At 41.2% G+C, this 16,170-nt stretch overlaps 1 protein-coding gene across 10 annotated transcripts in view; it reads left to right on the forward strand.

Annotated features, from left to right (window-relative positions):
* tenm3 (teneurin transmembrane protein 3) overlaps positions 1 to 11,742 on the forward strand; it is a 404,606-nt gene extending 392,864 nt beyond the window's left edge. For 9 of the 10 annotated variants that reach the window (XM_088372486.1, XM_088372491.1, XM_088372487.1 and 6 more), the window contains one exon: positions 1,333 to 3,765. In XM_088372486.1, coding sequence (XP_088228612.1) covers positions 1,333 to 2,088 — 756 coding nt within the window. In that variant the 3' untranslated portion in view covers positions 2,089 to 3,765. Of the gene's footprint in view, positions 1 to 1,332; positions 3,766 to 10,185 lie in introns of those variants that run through there. The other variant, XM_088372494.1, reaches the window with a different exon arrangement.
* The last annotated feature ends 4,428 nt before the right edge of the window (positions 11,743 to 16,170 follow it).

Consider the following 16,170-nt stretch of genomic DNA (forward strand, 5'->3'; position numbering starts at 1 on the left):
CTTGTTTGGTGGCCGATCCAAACCAGACAGTGATGGAGGTGCAGAGGATAGACTGGATGATGGCAGTGTAGAAGGTCTTCAGCAGCTCCTGAGCTGTCTCAGAAAGTACAGCCTCTGCTGGGCCTTCTTCCGGACAGAGTCTATGTGGCCGGTCCATTTCAGGTCCCGAGAGATTGTGGATCCCAGGAACTTGAAGGTGTCTGTCGAGGAAATAGCATTACTGAAGATAATGAGGGGTGGAAGTGGTGAAGGGTCTCTCCTGAAGTCCACTGGAAACTGTAAATAATAAAACAACAAAGCAATGTTAAGGAAAAGATCATCACAGATTCAATTCTTACCAGGGAAAGAAAGCGTTAGTGACAACAGGAAACAAAAAGTGGAGTTGTGTACTGACGGTTAGTTTTTCAAGGATGAAGAAACTGGATTAGTTTGTTCTACTTTGAAGACACACATTCTCCTAAATTCTAAAGTGTTACATAACAAAAGTGATTTGAGTTTTAAAGGTAAAGTCAAACCAAAACTTCCAGTTCAATCAAAAATTGTCATATTTACTTAACAGTGTTTTAAAACTTTTGTCTACAAGTATTTATTTCCCAAAAATACCTTCAAAACATGGCATTCACTCTTGTAAGGGAGGTGCCATTTTTGCTCTCTAGTCGCAAGAATATGAAGTATATCTGTCCATCTTACTATTATTTAACTCTTATTCCAGAAATGTAATGTGACCCCGAATACCAAGTTTTTACAGTTGCTTACACATACAGTGTATTCCTTTAAAAAATCATTCGGGTTGACTTCTACTTTAATACTGACAGTATTATTATGGTGTTCTACATTCGATTTAGCTTTATTTTTTTTAGGCTGACCGACAAGCTTTTTGAAAGAAAATGTTCAAACTAGCTGTGATTTCTTTATTTATTGTGCTCAGCAGAAATCTGAAATGCACCATAACTTTAAACCGGTGAACTGAATTGGATCTTTTTTAGACTTTTGAAGTCCAACTGTTCAATATTTCAGGCCTTACAAATTCTAATACCTATGATTTGTAAATCTGGCTCATTGAGCAAAAAGGTAAACGAACAACGAACAGTTGGACTGGTGCATTCACACCTTTACAGGTCATATTAGGTTTGCCTGTTAACTATTTTAGGTTCATTTTGCTATTTCAACCAAGAGCTGAGATACAATGAATTTTCCTTTTTGTAAAAAAAAAAGTTTGCTTCTTCATTGTAACTTAGTCATTGCTTTTATGAATCTATTTTTATTAACGTGTATATATGCGTTTCAAGTAAAGTTAAACTTAACTTGTACTGTACATCTCATTTTTGGCAGTCTATCTCAGGCATCCAGCAGGAGGTGACACGTGAGACTCGTGCCTTTCTGTCTTTCGAGCGGATGCCAGAAATCCAGCTGAGTCGACGCCATACGGCCTACACTAAACCGTGGCTCTGGTTTGCGACAATCAAGTCTCTCATTGGGAAAGGAGTGATGCTTGCTGTCATCCAAGGCCGCGTGGTGACCAGTGCTCTCAACATTGCCAACGAGGACTGCATCAAAGTGGCCGCAGTCTTAAACAATGCATTTTACCTGGAGGATCTGCATTTCACTGTGGAAGGACGGGACACCCACTACTTCATCAAGACAAGCCTGCCCGAGAATGATCTTGGGGCACTTCGGCTCACTTCGGGACGTAAATCACTGGAAAATGGCGTGAATGTGACCGTGTCACAGTCGACAACGGTGATGAATGGCCGAACACGGCGCTTTGCTGATGTGGAGCTGCAGTATGGGGCCCTGGCACTCCACGTGCGTTATGGGACAACACTGGACGAGGAGAAGGCACGTGTCCTGGAGCACGCCAGGCAGAGGGCCTTGACAAGCGCCTGGACCCGTGAACAGCAGCGCGTCAGAGATGGCGAGGAGGGAGTTCGCCTGTGGACAGAGGGAGAGAAAAGGCAGCTGCTGAGTGGTGGGAAGGTTTTGGGTTATGACGGGTATTACGTCTTGTCCATAGAGCAGTACCCTGAGCTATCTGACAGTGCCAACAACATCCAGTTCTTGCGTCAGAGTGAAATAGGGAGGAGGTAACAGGGCATCAGCTGAGGCTTTATTTCTACACTGAGGACTGCCGAAGACTCCAAAAAGATGAAAAACAAATTGTCTTTGAACAATAAATGGATGTCACAGACTGAACTGTCTTCAGAGTCCAAGGTAGACACAAAAGAGCCTCCATGTTTGCATATCTATTTTTCTCTGAGGACAATAAGGCACTACAAAGATAATGAAACAATCAGGTCAACATAACTGATATGAAATAATAACAATCTGATTTAAATTCCAAGAAACAAGAAAACCTTCAGTCTAATGACCGTCTGTCTTTCTTAGGTTTTTCCTTTCTCTCTTTTCTCTTTCTTTCTCTTTCTTTGAAATGCCTTTGAACAAACAGCATACGCATGCATGCTCCACCCTCTCACTCAATCTTTGGAAGGTGGGGCTAACCTGAATGTTGTGTGTCATGCTGTCAAACTGTGATTACAGCAGAAGTACAGACTAGTTTAGCATAGACAACAGCTGTCATGGCTAAATGACTTGCCAAGCACTTCAACAGTTCTAAACTGTCTGAGCAGAGAACAAAACAAATGTCTGTGGATCCCTGGTGGATGTTGCCTGTATCGTTAAACCGTGGAGTCAGATGTAACTTTCACCATTGCTGTTTGACCCCTCACAGGCCAATGTCTATAAGGATCTCTTGTTGTTTTGGGTGGCACAATCAAGAAGATCTGTTGTGGACTTTCTCCAACAGAGAATAGCACATAAAATGACTATGATTTGTATGAAGGAAAGTAAAGGATAAATCTGTTTAAAAATGTTTTTTTTTGTATTTTATCAAAACATTGTATTGTATTTGCATTGGGGGAAAAGGGGGATTATAAAAATGAAGAAAAAAGTGTTTACATACTATTATAGATACCATTACTACTGTAACTACAATCATCACCACCACCACCCCAGGAATGGACTATGATTTTAATCCAACAAAATCTGACATTTTAAGTTTTTTTTTTTTATATATTGCCATCTATGATATGTTTGATCAGTTCTCATGAACTCCTCATATGCATCCCCGCTACATCAACAACTCCATTAAGGAGATAGGATAGTGCTGTGGGTGTTTATGGTTCTCTTTGGATGGACTGTGTGGTTCTGCATAACACTGATCTGCTTCTAAGTCCAAGAGTCCTACAATTTTGCAAAATGTGACTCCGTCTTATAATGCATAGAACTTGTGTTTTTATCAGTCAAAGTTAGTAGTATTGCTTGCAATAGAAACATGTTGTCTTGGTTTTTTTTTTTGGGGGGGGGGCGGAGTTGCTGTGAGTAGTAACTGTTGTTGCTTCTCTCAACATATTTGCTTGTCTCTCTTTAAAAGGAGAGTGTATTGCCGTCAGTGACTTTGAGTAAGTAATCAAGAATCAAGTGTGTATGTTTTTCTATTGAGTGTAGGTCTTTGTATTATTAGAGAGTTTTTCTTGTGTGTGTTTGTTTTCAAGGGTGGGAAGGCAATCTGAATCATTTTAAAGACAGCATACTAATACAGAGCATTTACATCATATGCCAAGACAATTGAGACAAGTTAATGAGTTATGGATTCATCATTTTTATATTGAAGGTTGAGAAATTCCACTTAACAGTTCAATACTAGTCTCAGAGAAAGTAATTCATGTACAGTGTTTCTAAAGTAAACAATAAAAACTTTGAAACTCCCACTTGTTTCTTTGTTGCTGTTGTATTGTTTAGTTTTAACTTATCAGAAGTTAATGTATGAAAATGCTCAAATCCCTCCATCCATCCATCCATTATCTGTACCGCTTTGTCCCCACGGGGGTTGTGGATGCTAAAACCTAACATCCTGATTTTTCCATACAATGACCAAGATTCAACTTCTAATGAGCCCGTGTTTTTAGGTATTTTTTTTTTCACAATTTAAAACATTTCCCGTGTTTATTGATAAAATGCACTTTGCTTTCTGTGTATTAACGCTGAGAAATCATTCCTGGAGCCAAGAGGAGATCTTATTCAATCTCTTACATTTTACATTTTTGACTGAGTACTAAAGAGTTTCTACCATCTACATGAGTCGTCAGCATACATCTGAAACTTGACCTCTGGACATGTCTCAGGAAGATTATTAATGTACTATAAACAAAAGAGAATTGGACCCAGGGTTGTTCCTTGGGGAATTCCTGTTTGAGATTTCTGAAAGGAGGATCTACAATTATTAATTACACATTGTTTACGATTCTGCATGTATGACTGGAACCAGGACATCAAACGTTTGGAGAAGTGGAGTAATGAGAGCTTTGATAATAATAGGTCATGGTTTATGGTTTAGGTCACGACGGCATGGTAGGGCACTGGTGAGCACGTCCGCCTCACAGATCAGAGGGTGCGGGTTCAATTCCACCTCCGGCCCTCCCTGTGTGGAGTTTGCATGTTCTCCCCGTGCCTACGTGGGTTTTCTCCGGGCACTCTGGTTTCCTCTCACATCCCAAAAACATGCATGGCAGGCTGATTGAGCACTCGAGTGCGGATGGTTGTTCATCTCTGTGTGCCCTGCGATTGGCTGGCAGCCAGTTCAGGGCGTCCCCCATGCACTGTCCAATCACTGCTAGGATAGGCTGCAGCACGCCTCCGACCCCCAAGCGGTACGATGGATGGATGCATGGATGGTAGGTTTATCATATCAAAAGCCTTTTTCAAATCAAGAAACACTGCTCCAAGCATATTGCCTTTGTCTACCGACTGTTTCACTTGCTCTATGAGTAGACGATTGTTTTTTGTTGAATGATTATCTATGAAGCCTGTCACGGAGCAGAGACAGGGCGACCAAGTGCAGCACGATCCTTTATTGAAAAAGAGGGAAAGGGGAAGTGGAACGCTGGACTTGCAGTCTGGCTGGCGTGGCTGAGCAGCAGAGCACAGCGCGTAGTCGTAGTCGGAGGCAGGAAGGTGGTCGAGGCAGGTGGCGATCAGAACCGTGGTCAAAGGACGAGCAAGTAGTCGGGGCAGGCGGCGATCAAAGCGTGGTCGGTCAGTTTATGGAAGCAGTTGGCAACAAAGATCGTTCCGGGGACAAAAAGGCAGTGGTGTCACCGGCAGGGTAAGTAGACGAACTGACAACCACTGGCAGAATACACAGAGGTTAAGGGGACCTAACGAGCTGTAGCAGGTGCTGGCAATTCCTTGATTGGGGCTTGGCTGGAAGTCAGGTAACGCAGGAACGTGACAAAGCCAAATTGTTGAGAATCCAAAATGTTTTCCAGATACTGTAGAAGTAATATTTTTTTATAACACTTAGAGATGACAGGCAGAAGATTGATATTAATTGGTCACTTCTTGAGTGTTCTCTGATTTAAAAATTGGCTTGATAGTAATCTTTAGCCAGTCTACAGGAAACTGACCTGTGGTGATCCATCTGTTAATATGAGTGAGGGGCTCAAACAGGATATTAGGATGTATTTATTTTTAAACGCAACATCTAAATTAAATTATACATATCCTTGGCAATTGAGTTGTTTAAATCAATTATTGCTTTTCGAACTGTGGTTTTGTCAATTTATGTGATGTCAAATAGATCTGTGTCATTAGGTGGAGTTATACTTTTAGAATAGGTTCTGTCTGATGCAAACTGTGATGTTAGAGCTTTAACAGAAGAAATGAAAGTCATTAAATTCAGTGACCAGACAGTTTTTCCTGCCACTATGAGCTCATAAAAAATCTGAGTTTACATTGGAATTTATTAAACAATGCAACTTTTTCCACATCGTTTTTCCATTTCACTTTGCATTAGACAGATTAAGATCATAATTGTCATTACATTGGTGTATTTCTTTCACAACTTGACCTCAAACTTCTCTTTTCTTCATTGTTATTTTAATGTCAGCAGAAATCCAAGGAAGTAGTTTTTTCTTTTGTCCCATTTTACACTCTTTCAAAAACTGATCTACCACTTTTGAAAATTAAATGTAAATACATTTCAACAGTTATTTATTTCATTGCGTTTTCGAATCTCCTCAAGGTTTTCCTTTGGCAGCTTTGTCTTGTTTTTATGGATCTTTTTAACTTTTACCTTTCATATTTTAATACTTTGTGAAATGACCTTGTATCTCTCAATATCATATAATGGTATTATAAACCACAGATGAAATTTTAAGATTTTATTATCCTGTCAGTTTTATTAAACAAAATTAAATATATATATATTTTAATCTTTGCTCGCTTCTTGTTATAGGTTCGTTAATTAATTGATGGTAGTCAAATTTCAATGATCATTGTTTGAGTTGTTTTTTTACTGTGACTCTCCCTCTAGTTGATGTTAAAATCTCCAAGTTTGCTTTAAAGGTTTTGAACAGATCCTTAAGATCCTCATAAAATCTGTTGGAGCAGGTCAAAGGCGGATTATACACTACCACAATATTTAAATTCACGTGGACAAAAGGAAAACATTTATGCGGGGGCATTCGATTGACAGAATGTACAAACCGGATTCGGTTGAAGTTGGGAAATTGTGTAAAATGTAAAAAAAAACAAAATACAACAATTTGAAAATGCTTCTCAACCCATATTCAATTGAATACACTACAAAGACAACATATTTAATGTTCAAACTGATAAAGTTAATTGTTTTTTGCCAAATAATAATTAACTTAGAATTTCATGGCTGCAACACGTCCAGTAGAAGTTTGTGTTAGAGATTTGCTCACTCAAACAATATTTTGCAAGAACCACACGGGAGACAAGTAAGTCCTTTTTGACACCTGCAGGTGGAGAGTCCATTCGTCGCTGTGCGTGCAGCGATGTTCGAATAGATCTTTGGACTCTCCTTCCTGCAAGCGGATATTTATTAAGAGAAACAGAGTGGGGGTTGAGAGTTGACAGGTTTGGTGAACCCCCGGCCTCTGGTAAGATCAGAGCAGGGGGTGTTTTACGATGTTGTGGGAAACAGAACAACTTTGATTGCTTCCTCTGCAGCTGGTCAATCAAGCAGAGAATGCAACCACATTATTTTACTGCGTTGTGAGAGCAAGACAAGATTGGTTAATCATTATAGTCTACATAATCCTATGATAAAGATAACCTGGAAAACCCTAACAGTTTGGAAAGGTGGCAAAAAATATTGAGAAAGCTGAGAAAAGCTCATCAAACACCCAATTGGAACATCCCACATTTGATCAGGCTAATTGGGAACAGGTGGGTACCATGATTGGGTATAAAAGGAGCCTCCCCAAACATGCTCAGTCATTCACAAGAAAGGATGGGGCGAGGTTTACAACTTTGCGTGAGAAAATAGTTGAACAGTTAAAGAGCATTTCTCAAAAGCAAAATTGCAAGGAATTTAGGGATTTCAACATCTACGGATTGAATCGTTACACCCAGGTAAACTGAGCAAATTGAGTCGGGTCGCCACTAAATTTCATTGTCCATTCATTGGGTTAAAAGAATAAAAAAAGGTCGAGGGGTCTCTCGTGAGATGAGAACATTTCTATTCTATTTATATTCTGGATAAAAATAAAACAATAACCAAACAAGTTTTGTTTGGTGCACCGCGTGAAACTTGACCGCCGCTTGGAAAGCCCTCTGCATCCAGAATGAGGAAAAGGATAAGAGAATCACCTTTCTGGAAAGCAGGGTTGCCGACCTGGACCAGTACACCAGAATCAACGACGTTATCATCTCGGGACTCAACATCAAAGCCCGGTCATACGCCCGGGCGTTTGCCGCTGGCGAGGGAGGTGAGCCCGATGAACTGGATGTTAGCTCCACGGAGCAACAGGTGGCTACCTTCCTGCAGTCCAAGGGGATACAACTGGACTGCGACAACATCGAAGCTTGCCACCCTCTGCCCAAGAGGAGCCCCGGGGACAAATCCACTGTCATCATGCGGTTTGTCAACCGAAAACACAAGATTGCACTATTAAAACAAGGAAGAAAGTTGAGAGGAACCGACGTCTACGTCAATGAGCACCTGACCAAGCGCAACGCTGATATCGCCCAAACAGCACGCTACCTGAAGAAGCAGAAAAAAATTCAAACACCTGGACTACAAACTGTAAAATATTTATCAAGCTCAATGGAACACCGGAGGAAGCAAAAGTGCTGATGGTAAGAAGTACCGAGGAGCTGGACAGATACCAATGATCATCATGCAGGACGGTAAGGTAAACTCTACTCACAACCATGACACACACCGAAAGAAGTCAAGCATCTGCACTTGAAGACAATAGTAACATAACTCAGAGGATTAGTGAACACGACAAACTGGAACTTCAATCATTTCAATATACTGACCACAGTTCACTGGGTATGGAACATGATATAGACCCGGATAACAACTTCTTCAACTCAATCAACAATAACTGCAGTTACTATACTGATGAAGAATTTAATAGAATCAATAAAGATAGCAAACTGTCCATTATACATATTAACAGTAGGAGTCTGTATGCCAACTTCACAAACATTAAGGATTATCTGCATCACTTTACTCGCCCATTCAACATTATTGCAATAACGGAAACATGGATCAACACAGTAAAAGGGGCAGACTTTGAGCTGGAGGGATATGACTTTATACACACAGATCGACAAAACAAAGGTGGAGGAGGAGTTGCGATCTATGTGGAAAAGACACTAAACGTCAGGGTGATAAAGGACATGTCAATGGTTAACAACATATTGGAATGCATTGAAATACTCAAAGAAAAAAAGACAACTGTAATCATTGGCTGCATATATCGGACACCAGGTTCTAGTATTGAACTGTTCACAGAATGGATGGAGGAGGTGTTTTCAAAGATCAGTTAGACTTAGACTTAGACTTAGACTCAACTTTATTAATCCCTTGGGATAACTCCTTCAGGGAAATTCAGGCCCCAGCAGTATCCACACCACAGAGCGGGTATACAAAAGACACACAGATGGCATGAGTGCAACTCAATAGGCCCTCATAAGGCTGCCATACAACAGCGCCACAAAGAAAGCCAGAAAGTGCAAAAGATAAAAGCCATCAAAGCAAAGCAAAGCAAAGCAAAAAGACAAAAGAAAAAAAAATAACAGTGCCCAAGCAGCACCCCTCAATATCAGAAAACACCCCAAAACACACAAAATAGCCTCCACGGGGTCTATAGACAGGTGTAAGGGTAGTCCAGTTCAACGGCACCCAATGGACCGTGGTCATGAATCGGTGAAAACATCACAAAGCAGGCAAACATGTGAGCAGCGTCCTGGGCACCCAGTCGGGGCACGTGCAGATGGTCACCACGGGGCTAGCACGGCGAAGGTCGCTGGTTCTGACGAGCACGAGGGAGCGGACTCCCCACAGGGGTCGCGGCTGCAAGGCAAGGGACCCGGTCAGCATCGGCCGGATAAGCAGGAAGCCGTCGTAGAGTTACGCCGGTCTCGACCGATGTGTGCAGCCATCCCGGTCCCAGGGAAAAAAAAAAAAATAAAAATCACATCCAAAGCGATACCGAGGTGCGGTAGAAGGCACCAGCATCGCCGAATGGACAAAAAGACAGAAAGAAAAAAGAGAAAAGAAGGAAATAAAGAGAAAAAGAGAGAACACTGCTGGGAGGCTGCCACTCACGTCGGCGCCATACCAAAAAGTTACAAAACAGTTTTCATCTGTGGAGACTTCAACATTGATTTACTCAATCCAAACAAGCACAAACCGACTGAAGAGTTTAACACAATATATAGCATGAACTTGTGTTGGAATAATTGTTTTTGCAGAAGCGCTGGTCGGCCTGAACCGGAGGCCTCATATGTTTGCTTAAACAAAGATCTCTGTCTGGCTCCAGGGCGTTCTTAGACTCCCTTCCTTCCTTATCTGCGAGAAGCCCTCACTCGTTATGAACAGAACACCTTTGTTCTTTGTTTAGTTCGAGAGAAGTTCTTTCTCTTTTAAACCTTGTAGTTTCTATTCATAAATTGTTGTTGACCGGGACAGTTTTTACTCAATGTTTGAAGTAGACTTCATGCAAGTTATCTCACATTTACTTAATGTTTGTTGGAGTGTTTGCACGAGAGGTATCTGATTATTTACTTATTATTAATTATTATTATTATTATTATTATTATTATTGTATGAAACTTAGCATGAAAGTCTAGAGCATTGTTTTACAGGGACACGGCACACAGCACGTTTGGAGATCGCAGCCTAGGACGAGGCTGCCAACCAACTAAGGACAGACTCTGCATTGCTGGGGTCACGAATCGGCCAAGGCATCGCACCACTCAACATCCTTTAGTTAGCTAATCAGCGTTGCTAAAGCCACAATCTCCCCTCCCTTTAGTGTAGCAACGCCTTTTGTAACCAGGGCAACCCAAAATAAAAAGAGGAGATAGCGGAAGAGGAATCCAGAATTGGTGGAGGACTGTAACTGGGCCTTCTACATAATTCTCCTTGCGAGCAAAAAAAATACTGGTTGTCTTCTCCTCTTCTTTCAGTGTGTAAAATCATGTCTGATGGTACTTAGACCTGACAACTTGTATCCAAAAATCACTAGACCAACCGGAATAACTTCTCACTGTGCCACTCTTATTGATAATATATTCACAAATGACATTATAAACAGCACAATAAGTGGGTTATCAGTCAGCGAAATCAGTAACCATTTGCCAGTTTTTATGGTTTTTGATGACAACTATAAAATTACTCAACCGGCCAAAAAAACAGGATTACAGAAGACTTAAAATAGAAGAAACAATAAACGCATTTAAAAAGGGGTTAATGTCACAAAACTGGGATACTACATACAATAAAAATAACATTAACTGTGCATATGAGGAATTCTTAAAAATGTTGAAAAGGTTATATGACAAATACTGTCCTGTAAAAGTAAGTAATAGGAAACTAAATTATGTAGGTCATCCCTGGATCACAAAGGGTTTACAAAATGCCTGTAAAAAAATATATATATACACTTTACAGAGCATTTATAAGTCAAAGAACTAAAGAGTCAGAAAATAAATACAAACAATATAAGAACAAACTGACTAATATTAAAAGAGCTGCTAGGAAATAATACTATAATAAAATATTAAATGATAATAAAAATAACACCAAAGAAATATGGAATATAATGAATACTGTAATAAAAGATGGCTCTAAAAAAATTAATTATCCTAAATATTTTATTATCAATAACACTGAGAAGCATGATATTCAAGAAGTGGCTAACAACTTTAATAAATTCTTTGTAAGTGTGGGACCTGATCCGGCCAAACAAATCCCAGATCCAGTAACATCTGAGGAGCAGTGTGATAGTTTAATAGACAGGAATTTGAGTTCAATGTTCCTTACTGCAGCGGATGAGAAAGAAATTACAAAGGCGGTTTCCCAATGCACAAACAAGACCTCTAAAGACTGATGATATTGATATGACTGTTGTAAAATGAGTGATTGAGGGGATTTCTAAACCATTAACATGCATCTGTAACCTATCATTTCAGACCGGTATATTTCCAGATAAAATGAAAATAGGAAAAATCATACCTTTGTATAAAACTGGGAACAAACACCACTTCACAAACTACAGACCTGTATCATTACTATCGCAATTCTCTAAAATGCTGGAAAAACGTTTCAATAACTGACTGGACAAATTCATAGATAAATATAAATTACTCACTGAAAGTCGATATGGATTTAGATGCAACAGAGCAACATCACTGGCACTAATTGACTCAGTGGAGGAAATTACTAACGCAATAGACCTAAAACAATATACAGTTGGGATATTCATAGATCTAAGAAAGGCACGAGCCGCTGCTCCACCACATTGAGAGGAGCCAGATGAAGTGGCTCAGGCATCTCACCAGGATGCCTCCTGGACGCCTCCCTGGGGAGGTGTTCCGGGCATGTCCCACCGGTAGGAGACCCCGGGGACGACCCAGGACGCGCTGGAGAGACTATGTCTCTCGGCTGGCCTAGGAACACCTTGGGATCCCCCGGGATGAGCTGGATGAAGTGGCTGGGGAGAGGGAAGTCTGGGAGACCCTCCTAAAGCTGCTGCCCCCGCGACCCGACCCCGGATAAGCGGAAGAAGATGGATGGATGGATGGATGGATGGATGGATGGATGGATGGATGGATGGATGGATGGATGGATGGATGGATGGATGGATGGATCTTCCCACTCCATTTCAGGCATGTGAATGTAATTTATGGTTTCTTTTTTTGGTTATATCTTGATTGCTACTTTTTTTAGTTTGTGTGTGTATGTGTATGTACGTATATATGTATGTATATGGACATATATGTGTATATATATGTATATATAGTATATATATATGTATGTGTGTACTATGTATGTATGTATGTAGGTGTATGTGTCACGGATCGGATGGAACATGGAGCAGGGTGACCAAGTGCAGCTTGGACCAGGGTTTATTGAGGGAAAAGGGAAGTGGAACGAGGCATCGAGGGAAACAGACGAGAACTGGCAAACTAATAACATGACAGACTGACCGACAAGGATTGCAAACAGAAACAGACTCGAAACAGACAGGAACCACAAGGACAGCAAATGGGACGACATCGACGATCCGACAGGGAGTGAGGGGCAGACAGGACTTATAGACACGACAGGTAACGAGAGGCAGGTGGGAATAATCACACTGATCATGGGCACACAGGAAGGGAGGGGCGAGCACACAGACACACGAACAGAACTATGACACGATCGGGGACAAGTCCTGACAGTATGTATACATGCATATATTTTGTCTTTTCATTTTTGTCTTTTCATTTGTGTGCAGTAATCTTGTTTTCTTTTCCCACGTTTGAAATAAACGAATCGAAACGAAATCTACGGTCCATAACATCATCGAAAGGCTCAGACAATCTGGTGAAATCACTGCACGTAAGTGCCACGGCCGGAAACCAAGACTGAATGACCGTGACCTTCGATCCTTCAGGCGGCACTGGCTTAAAAACCGACATGAGTGTGTAAAGGATATCACCAAATGGGCTCAGGAAAACTTCAGAAAACCACTGTCAGAAAATACAGTTTGTCACTACATCAGTAAGTGCGGGTTAAAACTGTACCATGCATAGCAAAAGCCGTTTATGAACAATATCCAGAAACGCTACCGGGTTCTCTGGGTCCGAGCTCATGTAAAATGGACTGATGCACAATGGAAAAGTGTTTTGTGGTCTGATGAGTCCACTTTTCCAATTGTTTTTGGAAACACTGGATGTCATGTCCTCCGGACCAAAGAGGAAGCGGACTGTTAAAAACGCAAAGTTCAAAAGCCAGCATCTGTGATGGTATGGGGGTGCATTAATTACCATGGCATGGGTGACTTACATTTCTGTGAAGACAACATAAATGCTGAAAGGTACATACAGATTTTGGAGCAACATATGCTGCCATCCAAGCGACGTCTTTTTCATGGACGCCGCTGCATATTTCAGCAAGATAATGCCAAGCCACATTCTTGTGTTACAACAGCGTGGCTTTGAAGTAAAAGAGTCCACGTTCTCTTCTGGCCCGCTTGCAGTCCAGACCTGTCTCCCATTGAAAATGTGTGGCGCATTATGTAGCGTAAAACACGACAGGGAAGACCCCAGACTGTTGAACAACTGAAGCAGTTCATCAAGCAAGAATGGGAAAGAATTCCACATGAGAAGCTAAGAGAATTAGTCTCCTCTCTTCCAAAACGTTTGAGTGTGAAGGAATGGGGTCGAAATACAAAAAGTCCTGCCTAGCTACAAAAACAGATATGCTCAAACGTCATTGAATAAAGTACATAAGCAGACAAGTATATTCACATATTGAATCAATAAAAGAAACATTTTAAGCATATAATTATACCTACACACCAAATCAATAAAGAAGAATAACTAGACATTTTTGATAGGGGGTAATGACAAAGATTTTTATAACTTTATGATCTGATATGTATTTCTGAGCACTTTGAAATAAATGTTTTTTGATATATTGCCTGAATAGCTTAAACTAAGAGTATGATGACGTAAGCAAGTACATGGAGTATCAAAAGAACAAACAAACAAAAACATGGTAAGTGGTGAGTACAAACTTTGCATAGTCAGGGAACATTAATAAAGTGATGATGTCACAGCCAAAAGCTCACATAATTCCGTACAAAAGGAAAAAATTGAAAGAATGATGAATGGGCGGTGTGCGACAGTGGGCGAAGTGGATGTATGTGCAAGAATGGTTTACAGGAAGGACACTTGGAGATAAAACCGGTAGAGGTGCCACAGGGAGATTGCCAAAAACCCGGCCAAAGATGATCGGCAAGGCTGAAAGATGGAAAGGAAAACAGCGCCCACACACATCGAATCGCCCATAATCAGCACCCAACCCCACTGAACCAGCTCTCACCGAACCAGCACCCACTCCCATGGAATCAAACTCTCCTGCGAACTTGCCACACCCCCTGATTTATCACCCATCAAACTCGGCCCACACTGGCATGTGCAACTGAAAATAAGCTGACCAAAGAACCTTGAACATTGCCTTTTCTGAATGGAGACTTTCTGCTCTTGAGCATGGTCGCACGAAAGGCCCCGCGCTGTATTGTACTTTCCTGAGAACAGAGCTTTCTTAACAAGAATTGTGACTGAGCTCAACCAACCTGTGTAAGTCTAATTTCTGCTTCAGTGTCTTAGCATTTTCCTAAATCTGAAGAAATCAAACAAGCACGCAGTGAGTAAATTGGATAACAGGTGAATGGCAATGGCTTTTGCCATGAGGCGCAGATAGCGTGCTCCCTAAATTATGGACAAAATCCAACAAGTGTTATTAAAAGGAAAGGTGATGTAACCAAGTGGTAAACATGCCCTTTCCCAACTTCTACTGGACGTGTTGCAGCCATGAAAAGTTAATTATTATTTGAAAAATAAAATAAAGTTTATAAGTTTGAGCATTAAATATGTTTTCTTTGTAGTGTATTCAATTGAATATAGGTTGAAAAGGATTTTCAAATCACTGTATTTTGGTTTTATTTACATTTTACACAATTTCCCAACTTCAACCGAATCCGGTTTGTACATGCCTTTTCATATTCCTCCACACCTCCCAATCTATTGTTGGCCCTGTCTTTTCTGAAACAATTGCAACCAGGAACGTCAATCACATTTGTTGAAATATTATCATGTTTTGCTTAAACATGCTGTCCAAATGCTTAGGTGAAAAGATGGGAATTTTACCGACATGAAATGCTCGCTCATGTCGGATTGTGTTATTTGTTCTAGACCTGTGCCCATGTTAAAAGACCTTGTTGTGAATTAAAATATCCATCCATACATTTTGCTTGTACTCAATGTATAGTGGCTGAGTTGGAGGCAATTTTTGCTGACTTGAGGTGAGAGGTGGTTTCCGAAACAAAACACTAGTTTGCATTTATAGTCTTCATTGAACATAAAATGCTTTTTGTTTGCTTTTTTTATGTGGGAAGAAGCCGGAGTACCTGGGGAAAACATGTAGAACATGCAAATGTCGCACAACAGGGCAAGACAAAGAGAGGGCACTAACCTGAACCTTTTGACTATGTAAAATCCATCCATCCATCCATCCATCCATCCATCCATCCATCCATCCATCCATCCATCCATCCATCCATCCATCCATCCATCCATCCACTTGTCCCCACGGCGTGCTTGAGTTTATCCCAGCAGTCATCGGCAGTAGGCGGGGGACACCCTGAACCGGTTGCCAGCCAATTGCAGGTATGTATGTAAAATGTAAAAATTAAATAAAATTGTTAGAAAAAAGAAAACACTAACTGACCCCATTTACTCTTGCATGCATTTGCTTCCATTGATATAATTGGAGGCTTACAACAAGCTTCAGCCACTTCGTCTTGCTCATCCCGGGGGATCCCAAGGCGTTCCCAGGCCAGCTGAGAAACATAGTATCTCCAGCGCATCCTGGGTCGTCCAAGGAGTCTCCTGCCGGTGGGACATGCCTCGAACACCTCCCCAGGGAGGCGTCCAGGAGGCATCCTGGTGAGATGTCTGAGCCACTTCATCTGGCTCCTCTCAATGTGGAGGAGCAGCGGCTCTACTCCGAGTCTCTCCCCAATGACCGAGCTTCTCACCCTATCCCTAAGGGAGAGCCCGGACACCCTGCGGAGGAAA

Source organism: Syngnathus floridae, chromosome 4 (genome assembly GCF_059516105.1).
Source record: "Syngnathus floridae isolate MCC-2025c chromosome 4, RoL_Sflo_1.0, whole genome shotgun sequence".
Taxonomy (NCBI): domain Eukaryota; kingdom Metazoa; phylum Chordata; class Actinopteri; order Syngnathiformes; family Syngnathidae; genus Syngnathus; species Syngnathus floridae.